Source organism: Euleptes europaea, chromosome 11 (assembly GCF_029931775.1).
Source record: "Euleptes europaea isolate rEulEur1 chromosome 11, rEulEur1.hap1, whole genome shotgun sequence".
Classification (NCBI taxonomy): Eukaryota; Metazoa; Chordata; class Lepidosauria; order Squamata; family Sphaerodactylidae; genus Euleptes; species Euleptes europaea.
In genome coordinates this window covers 68,298,514-68,311,966 of record NC_079322.1, presented here as the reverse complement: position 1 = coordinate 68,311,966, position 13,453 = coordinate 68,298,514, and the positions used below count along the sequence as shown (strand labels likewise).

General features: G+C 43.4%; 1 protein-coding gene across 1 annotated transcript in view; it reads right to left on the bottom strand.

The window, feature by feature from the left end:
• The window catches only part of PTPRN2 (protein tyrosine phosphatase receptor type N2), a 674,076-nt gene that overhangs the window by 414,723 nt on the left and 245,900 nt on the right, over nucleotides 1-13,453 (bottom strand). The window contains exon 10 of the mRNA XM_056857125.1: nucleotides 4,153-4,239. Coding sequence (XP_056713103.1) covers nucleotides 4,153-4,239 — 87 coding nt within the window. The remainder of the gene's footprint in view (nucleotides 1-4,152; nucleotides 4,240-13,453) is intronic.

Sequence of the window (13,453 nt, the reverse complement as noted above, 5' to 3'; positions counted from 1 at the left end):
CATCTAACCCATTTATGCAAAAGGAAACTGGAAAAATATGTTTCTCCTAGTTGTCTCCTTTACATGAGCCCTTCTCTCATGAGGCCAACCATTTTTAAGCTGTACTATTACTTGTAACAATGCCAGTTGGTGCTGAAGGGCTGGTGAGAGCTCCTTGCGCATATGTACTGTTGTAAGAGAGAGATCCTGACCAGATTTTGATAGATGACTTTTTTTTAAGTGTCTAAAATTAGATATAGAAGAAGAGTTGGTTTTTATATGCCGACTTTCTCTACCACTTAAGGGAGAATCAAAACAGCTTACAATCTCCTTCCCTTCCCCTCTCCACAACAGACACCCTGGGAGGTAGGTGAGGCTGAGAGAGCTTGAAGAGAGCTGTGACTAGCCCAAGGTCACCCAGCTGGCTTCGTGTGTAGGACTGGGGAAAGTAACCCAGTTCACCAGATTAGCCTCCACCGCTCATGTGGAGGAGTGGGGAATAAAATCCGGTTCTCCAGATTAGAGTCCACCACTCCAAACCACCACTCTTAACCCACTACACCACACTAACTCTCAGCTGTTATTATCAACTGCCACCTGAATTATAAAAATACATTCAAATTGGGAAGATCTGATGACTTCAATGACAATAAAAGTTGCAGTCAGATGTGTTAAGCGTTTTAGCTACCCAGCCCTATCATGTTTAGTCCCACTATGTTTTTAGAAGGTTACTTTGCTGTTTGCACAGGTAATGTACTTTATATAAAGCTACTGCCAGCAATATACTATAAACATAAAAACTAAAAAAGCCTCACTAGATCCCTGGGCACTTTCTAAAAACACATGGTAGGCACCAAGAAAGGTGCCTGCCGGCACATTGGAGTCTATGGGCACCATGTTGAGGACCCCTGCTCTGACATTTTGTCTCTGAAACAGCATGGACATTCACAGAGCACAATGGAGGATCAGAGGAGAACTGCCTCTCAGCTCAAAGCTTCCATTTTTACCTACCATGATTAATTGTTATTATCATTTGCCATCAAGTCCCATCTGACTTACGGCGACCACGGTGGGGTTTTCAGGGCAAGAGACGTCACAACCCTGGTATTGCTTAGAGGTCTCCCATCCAAATACTTGCCGGGGTTGCCCCTGCGTAGCTTCTGACATCTGACGAGATCAGGCTAGCCTGGTTAATAGCTGCTGATCAACTGACCTTGAATTCTTCTCAGCCTTTTAAAAATCATCTAAGTTTCGGAGCATGGTGAGAATAGGGGGGAAGGGGATCACCCTCATCTATCCTGTCCCTTTGCACAGTCACTACAACTCATGAACCAAGAGCCTATAATGTGTGCATTTGTATATGCTTACACTCTGCGTGATCAAGAGCCCTGGCAAATGCAGGGTCTCAGACGCAAATATGCATTTCTTTTTGTGTAACTTCTTGCTCACAAGTTATACCACGGGTCGCAAAAGCGTGGCTCCCTAGCCGCATGCGGCTCTTTGAGCCCTTGAGTGCGCCTCTTTCCAGTCCCACCCAGTTGGCCGGCGGGGGTTTGAAGCGCTTCCCGCCCCTTCCACCTTCCCCGAACTTCCAAGAGCCCTCTCGGTTTTCAGCCCCGCCCCTTTGCTCTCCGGCAGGTGGTCTGGTCGGGGGGCCGACTGGTGTCAATCTGGGCCCGTCTTCCCGCCGGCCGGCCCAAGAGCTACTCCCCCCGGGGCCTCCTCTAGGCCGCCCCGCTTTGGCTCCCCTCTCCCTTGTTGTAAGGGCCGCCTGGTGCTGGAGCCGTCGGCGTCTGCGCGCCGGCCCGCTGGGGCGTTGCCCTGCCCCAGGTCGCTCCTGGCCTCGCCTCTCAGCCCCGGCATGCTTGCCGGGAGAATGCCTTTCCGGCCCACCCTCCCATCGGGGATGGCTGTCGGGGGGCCTGTCGCTCGCCCCTCCCTGCTCGGCCCGGCATTGCAGCTTGGTTCCGTCCACGCCGCACTCCTGCCGCGCTGCGCCGCCTGTTCCCCGGGCTCAGAGGTAAGTGGGGCGCGGGGCCCGTCAGTTTCCGCCCAGGGCAGTCCTGGGTCGGGTCTTGAGGGACGGTAGGAAGGAGCCCAGGCAGCGGCGAGGAGGAGGAGGTCTTGGATTTGCCACTCAGATGCACATTTTCCCCATCCAGATTCTCAAAACTCTACATGGGGGTTATTGGCCATTTATGAATGGGAGGTTTTGCATTGGATTTGCCACTCAGATGCACATTTTCCCCATCCAGATTCTCAAAACTCTGCATGGGGGTTATTGGCCATTTGTGAATGGGAGGTTTTGCATTGGATTTGCCACTCAGATGCACATTTTCCCCATCCAGATTCTCAAAACTCTGCATGGGGGTTATTGGCCATTTATGAATGGGAGGTTTTGCCTTGGATTTGTCACTCAGATGCACATTTTCCCCATCCAGATTCTCAAAACTCTGCATGGGGGGTTATTGGCCATTTATGAATGGGAGGTTTTGCCTTGGATTTGCCACTCAGATGCACAACTCAACAATAAGCCCCCCTGCAGAGTTTTGAGAATGCAGATGGGGAAAATGTACAGTGTTTGTCAGTCATTGTCATGATTTAATTTTATGGATGCCTTACTTTTTTCCCTCCTCAGAGGCCATGTCTACCCACTGGCTTTCTTGTCGATAGACCTGGACTCCGAGGAGGGGAAAAAGTCCCCCTTCAGAGGCCAGGTCTACCAATTGGCTTCTATGGGCCTCCGGAGGCCAGGTCTACTGCCAAGAAAGCCAATGGGTAGACATGGCCTCCCAATGGGACTCAGCCGGAGGCCAGGTCTACCAATAGGCTTTTATGGCTGTAGACCAGGCCTCCAGGCGAGGACTCCGGACGGGGAGGGGGAAATGGAAGGGACTTACAATTTAATTTTTATCAATAAAAAAGATCATTATTAAGTATCATATCAAGTTTTATTCAGTGTACCTATAGTTTAATTAAGACTTAAAACTTTATTTAAAGTTTATTAAATTAATAAACAGTGTACCTACCTACATAGTTTAAGTTTAAGAAATTTGGCTCTCAAAAGAAATCTCAATCGTTGTACTGTTGATATTTGGCTCTTTTGACTAATGAGTTTCACGACCCCTGAGTTATACAAAATGTGTGTAGAGGAGGGAGCAGGGCCAGCAGTTCTGATTCTGCTGCTCCCCTGTGCACTTGTATTCTTGCCTAATTATAGCTTATACACTGTCCTCCTGTGGTAGTCACTCTCACAGTATGTTGTATGAAGATATAGTTCCTTTCCTGACCTGAGCCTGCTGTCAATCAACTTTATTGAGTGATAGGGCTGCCAGCCTCCAGGTACTAGCCGGAGATCTCCTGCAATTCAACTGATCTCCAGCTGATAGAGATCAGTTCCCCTGGAGAAAATGGCCACTTTGGCAATTGGACTCTATGGCATTGAAGCCTCTCCCCAAACTCCACCCTCTTCAGGCTCCAACCCAAAAACCTCCTGCCGGTTGCAAGGAGGGACCTGGCAACCCTATTGAGTTTACATGGGTTCCTCCCTTCTATCATGAAAAGAATATTTCTTTGCTTCATTTATACCCCTTTTTTTCCCCAATGAAGACCCAAAGCAGCCAACATAGTTTTTCTCTCCTCCATTTTACCTTCACAGCAACACGGTGCAGTAGGTTAGTCTGAGAATGTGTGATGGGCCCAAGGCCAGTCAGCAAGCTTCCACAGCAGATAGGGTTGCCAACCTCCAGGTAATAGCTGGAGATCTCCCGCTATTACAACTGATCTCCAGCTGATAGAGATCAGTTTACCTGTAGAAAATGGCCGTTTTGGCAATTGGACTCTATGGCATTGAAGTTTCTCTCCCCTCCCCAAACCCCGCCCTCCTCAGGCTCTGCCCCCCAAATCTCCCACCGATGCTGAAGAGGGACCTGGCAACCCTAACAGCAGATGAAATTTGAACCTGGGTCTTACAGATTCTAATCTGACTCTTTAACCACTATACCATACTGCCAAGGAGAAAAAAATCTCTCTCTCCATATATCTTTCAAAATAAAAACAGTTCAGAACAATTGCAACCTGAGCTTTTCGTCTCTCCCATTCAGAACAGCTTCTCGTGTTAAACGAAAACTATAAATTAACAGAAGGCCTGGTGTCCGTGTATGTAATACGTACTTGACATCAGCAAAGGCAGTCATCTGCAGCTTCAGAAGGTCCGCAACTTCCTTTATTAACTCCAGACCTTTTTCTTCACTCAGAGGGCTGTTGAAAGGGAGCAAGAATACACAGCTTTACGAAAATGGAACTCATCAATACCTGAGAGGCTAAAAGTCCCCAAAGAGTTATCACCTTGGCCTGTTAGGTAGTTTGAAAACTAGCGCTGACTGTATTCCTGTCACATAGCGATTGTGATATCGAGGGAAATGGGATCAGGTGCTTCCTCAGGCATGATGAATCACCTGAATTTTCCAGCAATGAGACAAACAATAAGGTGTAAATGGAATTGTTAGGAAGTGTAATGGGCCCAATGATGCAGGGACCCAGTTCATCTTGGTCTTCAATAAAAAATGTAATACAGTTTTAAAAAAATAAAAAAAGAAGAAAAAGGCTAAGGAAGGAAGACAACAAGATGAGGTTGGAAACAAACAATGAAAGTCAAATTGCAGGACTCGGACTCAAATGGACACAAGAAACCTTGTTTTTTCAAATTCATTAGTTTCTAAAATGAATTCTTGCCTTATAAAAGGAGGGAAAAACATTATAAATTCAAGAGTAAACAATAGAGCTAGCTACACTCTCCAGAGGAGGGTGATCAGAAGAAGATGAGTTAATTTGTTTATGAGCCTGTATGGCATTGTCAAGTGTTTACCCCGAATCCTTCTAGCCCGCTTCCATATCACGTTTTCTTTAGCCAATTTTTTTAAAAAATGAGATTGTAATCAAACAAAAGGAACGCTATTCTATCACCACTTAAGAAACAGGTTTAGCCGCAAAATAAAATTTGGGCACGTAACCAACAAACTCAAGACAAGTTTGGTGAATGTCCGTAAACTCAGAGATAACACCAGTGAATGCTGACAGACACCTAAATCAGATTCCAGAGTAGGAGCTGTGTTGCTCTGTTGTAACAAGAACAAAAGAAGAAGTCATGTAGCACTTTAAAGACAAACAGATTTATTGTGGAATATATGCCACAATAAATCTGTTCATCTTTATGGTGTCACAAGACTCCCTTCTTATTTTTTCTAAATGAGATTGTTGGCACTCACCTATATATGTCTGACAAGCGGGGACGCATATAAGCGCGTGCTGAAAGTTATATTTTTCAGGCATCTTTCGACTTGAATGATAGGATGCTTCCAAAATTAGCACAAAGCCATCTCCAGGAAATAAAACCTTTATAACTACTTGAGCTATCTAAAGCACTAAACATCATCTCCGCCTACTGCAAAATCAGCTCTGGAGACAAGTTTTTATAACTACTGAAAATTGAAAAAGGCCTTAAAGAAAAATATCATTTTCTTATTTATTAAGCAAATTGCCCATAAGGGCTGGGGGTCAAAACAACAAAAAAACACCTACCTGTGCATGTTCAAGTTCTCATTTTTAAATTATTGAAATGTGAATACCTCCCACAACACCACCAATGTATATTCCCATAAGCAACACATGTTATATCAGTAGCATCGTGTGCATTTCCTTTCCAGGATGCACCGTGTTGCTCTAAACATGTAGTTTAAAGCTCTTTAAAATAAACAAATATGGTGGCCAGAGGATATGTCTATTTATATAACACGATCTTTCACTTGGATCCTAGTTTGCAGAGCAACATTCTTGCTTGCTTTCAAATCTCATACAGCCCCCTACCTTACAATACTCAAGGGACATTCTGTCTTATATGCAGAAGTGGCTCTCCCCTTCCGGGCATCTTTTAAATGTATGCATGGGCGGGTTGTATAACACAGTGGTGTTCTTGTGTGTATTTTGTCTCAATAAGGAATCTGAGTAGTTTTGCAGGGAGGGAGTACCTGGGTTATTCATTAAAAAGTTACCCTTGAATTCCAAGGGTTAGCAGTGGGTCGAACTCTGATTCTTCACACTTTGCCATGAAAGCAAGCTGTCAAAGTGACTCAGGGGCTTGTGTGTTAATTAGATCCTTCACTCCTGAGGAAAGAGGTTCAAATGTGTGGGAGATGAGAGGTGTCAAAAATTGGAGGGGTTTTTTTGTTTTGTTTTTTGTTAAAACGCTATAATAGTATTTTTACCCAGAGGTGCAAGGAAGTCATGTTAGTGACATTTCCTTGTTCTCGTTTGTACACCATAAAGCTCATAACTAAAACAATTCTGCAGGCTACAAAATCAAAAGTGAACGTCAAAACGAGTTGCAAAAGCAATAGTGGCAAAACTGATCAGAGCATTTTGGTGCTAAAATCCACAGGGTTTCAAACACCCTCAGGAAGACAAGCAGGAGGAATGATTACAGCACGACCACCTCACTACACTGGAAGCTGTGGTGTCTGGTCACCCCGGTGGAATACGAGCGAGTGCAAATTAAAGAGACATCCAAGCATATGTGCTCATGTTATTCCCTACAAAAATCACAACTGTGGAAGACTACCGTCCCTCAACACTGGGCAACAATTCCTCGGAAACTCTTCTGTTACATTTACAATCAAAATCCTCATTGTACTGTGATACCGTTTGTGAACATATATCACAATGCCTGGCTGCTAGGGTTGCCAATCTCCAGGCGGCAGCTGGCGATCTCCTGCTATTACAACTGATCTCCAGCCGATAAGAGATCAGTTCCCCTGGAGAAAATGGCAGCTTTGGCAACTGAACTCCATGGCATTGAAGTCCCTCCCCTCCCCAAACCCCGCCCTCCTCAGGCTCCACCCCAAAAACCTCCCGCTGGTGGTGAAGAGGGACCTGACAACCCTATTTGGAGGGCTCTCACCAGGATGCTGTCGAGTAGGCCCTCTCCCAAGAGATTATGGTACAGATAGAGGGTAGGGTTACTTCCATTACTAACATTGTATAATTCTAGCGGACGTAATTAGGTGCTCTCAGACAGAAATTGAGTGTTATACATTTTTAGGTTTGGCCTAGACAGATTAGGAGACCGGTAGAGTATTTCTTCAGAGCAATTTGACGTAGGCCTACTGGAGGTAGTAGTAACTGTGCAGGATATGCCCTATGATGCCCAAAGTGCAGTTTATTCTTGTTCTGTCTTTCTGCCATTCAGCTAAGGCCTAGCATTGGCAGCTAATATAAATGGACAGAAAAAGCGGATCCGTTTTCATCTTGGCCTTGTTTAGGCCATCAGGAATGGACAAAATTGTTTCAGTTACTTACAATGCTAAACGGTATTGTAGTGTTTTAAGTCCACTGCTGTCAACCACAGAAGGGTATCATCCTGCTTAGGACTATACTGTTATCATCAATTATCTTTGGTTTTCACAGGAAAGGGGGAACATCCCTGGTGGATAGAGTTGCCAGCTCTGGGTTGGGAAATACCTGGAGATTTTGGGGGCAGAGCCTGAGGAGGGCGGGGTTTGGGGAGGGGAGGGACTTCAATGCCATAGAGTCCGTTGCCAAAGCGGCCATTGTCTCCAGGTGAACTGATCTCTATCGGCTGGAGATCAGTTGTAATAGCAGATCTCCAGCTAGTACCTGGAGGATGGCAACAATAAGAGAGGGTAGCAAGCAAATTCTGGCTGCTGTTCTTAGTTGCCACTGCTTCTCACTCACCCATCTGCTGCTAGGATCAGCAACAGCTGCTTGCTTGCCTGCTCTCTAGGGTTGCCAGCTCTGGGTTGGGAAATACCTGGAGATTCCAGGGGTGGAATCTGGGGAAGGCGGGGTTTGGGGAGGGATCTGTTCCTACTATAGTATAGTAACTATACCTACACAACTGATATTAAGTTCTCCCCCCACCCAAGGAATAAGAAGACTGAGGAAGAGAAAATATATAAAGGGAAAGAAAATAATATTCACATATTGATTTTGTGTTATCTTGGAAACTTTACCACTCACTATATAAAGGATCACTCTTTAGCATGCTCAATAAGAATCTCTAAAGTCACCATTCATTTTCTTAACATACATTTTCCTTTCTGCCCCAGGGTTATTATTGTGTAGCTCAGTTATTATTGTGTAAGCAACAACACTCCTTAGCACCACTCCATTATCCTCTGATACATTCCCTCTGTCACCAACAGTCAAAACATATTTCCAGTTAGAAAGGCTGAAGACTAGCAAATAATTTATAGTGAACCAACAACAGGGTATGCAGTAGCTTTTATCTTCTGTAATTTTTAAAAATGTGTTTGATTTAAACCACTTAAAATAAGAAAAAGATGTAAAGAAAACACAAAGATTTTCTATCACATGAGGGAGAGAAGGGGTGGGGAATGGTGACACAGGGTATGTTCCTTATCATATTTCCAAGTAAACATGATAGTAGAAAAGGGTTCTTACTGTATTTTTCCCTATTATATTATGCTGGAATAAAATCTGGTATGCCTTCTATTTTCATATCATGTAAAGGCAACTTTTTATTTTATGCAGCTGCAAACTTATATATACGTATCTATGGAAAATAGATATCGATATTGAAATTTAAGACTTTCAGGGGAACCCATCTTGATCAGACCTCCTACACACAACGTAGCCCAAACAAACTACCAATATATCTTTCAATATATCTAATTCTCAATTTTGAGAATCTGCGGATATTCAGATCTGGAGATTGGAGCCATGGATAGACAATACAGATCTTTCTATACATCTGAGAATGTCCCAGATTTGCAGAAATTATTTTTTTAAAACCCTCAAAATAAGAGAAGCAGTACCTGGACCTTTAAGAAAAGAATGGCCTCTGATGGCCATGGTAGGAGTTACTATGCTACCCTCACAAGTCTTTGCAGGCCCTCCTTCCTTCCTATTCATCCATCAATCCATAATTCTAAGCATGGCTCCAGAATGTGAATTAAAAAAATACACACACATACATGGGGAGTTGCTTCTAAAAACCTGGGGGAAACCTCAGGTTTACATAAAATATGTTAAATTAAAAAAGAAAGAGCTAAAATAAAATTTTAGGCTTAGATTCCATGCAGAGGGATATGTGCTCACAGAATGCAACTTTTTCACCTTCCCTGTTCAGCAGCAGCATGAAATGCCCCTCAAATCTCATTCTTGGGAGAAAGGGGACCTCCAGGAACAGGATTTCGGGAGCATTTAAAGTTGCTGCAGGAGCGAGGAGGTGACAAAGTTAAGTTCTATGAGTGCATGTCCCTTTGCCTGTGGAAATACTCCATGATACTGAAGCCTCTAGTCTAAATGCTGAGATGGAGATCAGTTCACCTGGAGAAAATGGCCACGTTGGTAATTGGACTCTATGGCACTGAAGTCCCTCCCCTCCCCAAACCCCACCCTCCTCAGGCTACACCTCAAAAACCTCCCACTGGTGGCGCAGAGGGACCTGGCAACCCTAATCATTCCAAAATTACAGAACCTGAACTTAAAACAGTGTAAGAAGCACATACAAATCCCCTCCCTTTTTTCACAGCAAAACTATGGACTTGATTTGCTCAATCAGCAGCATCCTTGGGCGCATGAAACTAGTCACATGGCTCTTTGCATCCCGGATGATATGTATGTAAAACATAGTCAAGTGCATCCAACAAAGAATATCATGTCTGGTGTGTGTGTGTGTGTGTGTTAAATACTACTGGTATGTAATTCAAGGTCCAATTTTCAGACCGAGATATATGAGATTTCCCCCCAAGAATGGGAACAAAACATAAATATGAAAAAGGAAGGCTGCCTCCAGAGGAATTCCAGAGCAAGGACAGCAGGCTTCATTGCCCAGCTCTCAACAGCTACTGAATTACGACAAAAAAGGGGGGGAAATATAAGCAAGTATAAAGCAATGCCAAGAATAGCATTCTTCCTGCATTTTCCCAACACACTTGTCAAAACTGTCCAACGAATGTATCCATTTGGTAAGGGAAATTCTCATCCAGTTACACAGATGGCTTGATTGTTAGCGTATGCCAGGCCTGTCTCGGGTCCAACAAGAACAACTTGCAATTCCGAGGAAAGGTTTCGTTCGCAGACTAACAACCAGGGGCTCTCATTTGTTTTTCATCCTCGTGATTGCCAAGTGACTTCCCCCAAAGGCCACACAGTGCACTGTTTAAAAAAAAACCATATCCCCCTAGCATCCTAACTTGAATTTCTCTGTTGTCCTTCCTGAACCATACACAGATCCCAAAGTCTCAGTAATGAAACCGAGAATTGCACCTCCAGACAGCTGTCAGGTCAGTTCAAATAACTGATTCTCTGCAAAAGTGAAAAATAAAACCAAAACACAGAAGTAGAATTGACTTTGAGCTTTATCCTTTTTCGTCTTCATCTGAATTCTACAACACCTGTTTGCACTTGAAAACCTGAAACATTTCAAAGAGCAACTGGAGGGCAATAATGTTTCAACGTAGTTTGCCATATGCAAAACAATATGTTTTCCTGGCGTCAGCTCTGTATGCAAAAATGTTATCTTATGTCTCATACATAATTGGTTCCACCCCCTAGGCAAGATCATCCTTGTGTGCTGCTGGGCTCTGTTGTGCAGCATCTTTCCAGGGGGGAGGGACGCTGTTTCCCTGTGCTTACCAGCGGCTCCCTTGCTGACCCCCTCTGATAAGAAAACAGCAAAAGTCAGAACTTTTAGAGGGTTGAACAGGAAGATGGAAAATAATTTATAAACTTCTATCGTGTCCTCCCATCATCATCATTTTTGTAAACTGAAAAGCCCCAGACTTTCTAGCCCTTCCTCATAGGAAAGGTAAATCATCTTGGCCGCCATCCTCCACACTCACTCCAGCTCAATTTCCTTGTTAAGAACCAGAAACCAGACCTGCATACAGTATTCCAAAGGAAGGTGGACCATGAATCTGTACTAGAGCATTACGTTATTGGTTGTTTTATTTTATATATTTCCCCCCACTGTTTGGACTAACAGTTCTACGAAATCATGAAAAAGAATAAATCACTCAATCAAATTCTCTTGGGATTCCACAAACAACTCAGCACCTCAAGTCTTCAGTAACCCTAATAGTTATAGTTTATTTATAGTTAGGGTTGCCTACCTCCAGGTCCTAGCTGGAGATCTCCTGCTATTACAACTGATCTCCAGCCGATAGAGATCAGTTCCCCTGGAGAAAATGGCCGCTTTGGCAATTGGACTCTATGGCATTGAAGTCCCTGCCCTCCTCAGGCTCTGCCCCCAAAACCTCCTGCCGGCAGTGAAGAGGGACCTGGCAACCCTATTCATACTATAAATAGTTGGAGTCTGCTCAGGTGGATGCTGTCGGATAATACCATTGTACAAGCCACTGCAGAGATTCATTTGGATTGCCGTGTGCAGTTGTGGTCATACAAGTTTAATGAAGAAAGAACGTAATGCAAAGATCTGACGAGATCAGGCTAGCCTGACCTACATTTGATTGTGGCGCGTTCTTTGAAATTTACCTATGTTGTATTCTGTTTTTGCCTATTTAGATCAGGGCAGTTCCTCCTATACCTAACAAAAGTCACATTACAAATACGGGAAATTACTTAAGTTAAAGACTCAGAAGATCTGAACTGTAGGGACAGCAACTATAAACCCTACACTAACAAACACAGATTGGAAATACTGTGTAATGATGATATTATAATGTAATCTATGTTTTAATATTTGAAAAATAATATTTTATATCTGTCTCTTTGTTCTGCTAAGTTGTAATGATGGTATTAGTTAAATTTATTATATTAATTTTTAAAATTTAGACCAGAAATCACAAGAAGGTTTCTTGTAATGTCATGGAATAATCTACCTAAAAGAGCTATGAGAGCAAAGAAGTGCATAAGCTTGTTTAAATACAAAGTTGGATATATATATATTTATAATCCCCTCCACTTTTATTTAATTGATTAAGTGGGGGGAACTGACTGCTCTGCCAGGTCTTTCAGCGGTGACCATGATTTTAATGTGCCATTTGGCATATTAGTTTTATTTTACAATGTTGTTATGGTTTTTAATAATTTTAGTGTAGATATACTATGATCTTATTGTTTTTATCTTGTTGTTACCTGCCCTGAGCCTGGCTTGTCTAGGAATTGAGGATGGGCTAGAAATAGAAATAAATAAATGAATAAATGAATAAATAAATAAATAAATAAATAAATAACATACCGGAGCCTCAGTCGTTCACGTTGCACAACTAGTTCAGCGTATCCACTGCGGGCTCTAGAATTTGGTGCCCATCAAACACTAACGCAATCCTAAGGAGAGTTACTCTTTATGCCAATAAAGGTTTTGATATTGATATTGATTGAGAGTTACTCCAGTCTAAGCCCATTGAAATGAATGAGCTTAGACTGGAGTAAACCTTATGATTGCACTTAAATCAGGGGTTTCTACGTTACTCTTGAAGAAACTGGAAAATATCCTCAGGTGTAAGGAAGTGCCGCTGCAGATCAAGATCAAGTTAATTCATACTACGGTGCCCATTACTATGTATGGAATGGATACAAAAGTAAGACAGTGAAGAAAGCTGACAGGAAGAAAACCAATTCATTTGAAATGTGGTGTTGGAGGAGAGTTTTACTATGGACCGCCACCCCTCCAAAAAAGCGAGTCCTAGATCAAATCAAGCCTGAATTCTCCCCAGAAGCTGAAATGACTGAACTGAGGCTATTGTGTGTAAAGTGCCATCAAGTCACAGCCGACTTATGGCGACCCCTTTTTGGGGTTTTCATGGCAAGAGACAGCAGAAGTGGTTTTCCAGTGCCTTCCTCTGCACAGCAACCCTGGACTTCCTTGGTGGTCTCCCATCCAAATACTAACCAGGGCTGACCCTGCCTAGCTTCTGAGATCTGACGAGATCAGGCTAGTCTGGGCCATCCAGGCTGTTGTACTTTGCTAATATCATGAGAAGACAAGACCCAGTGGAAAAAACAACAATGCTAGGAAAAGTGGTAAGCAGCAGGAAAAGAGGAAGACCCAGCATCAGATGGATTGACTCAATAAAGGAAGCCATGGCCTACCGTTTGCAAGGCCTGGGCAACAGAGGACATTTTGGAGGTCATTCATTCATAGGGTTGCCATAAGTTGGAGGCAGCTTGACGGTACATAAGGCACACACACTAGAACATTAAGCATCAGAAGAAGATTGGTTCTTGTAGATTATCCGGGCTGTGTGACCGTGGTCTTGGTATTTTGTTTCCTGATGTTTCGCCCGCAGCTGTGGCAGACATCTTCAGAGGAGTAACACAGTGTTACTCCTCTGAAGATGCCTGCCACAGCTGCGGGCGAAACGTCAGGAAACAAAATACCAAGACCACGGTCACACAGCCCGGATAATCTACAAGAACCAATGAACTCTGACTGTGAAAGCCTTCGACAATATCAGAAGAAGAATTTGCG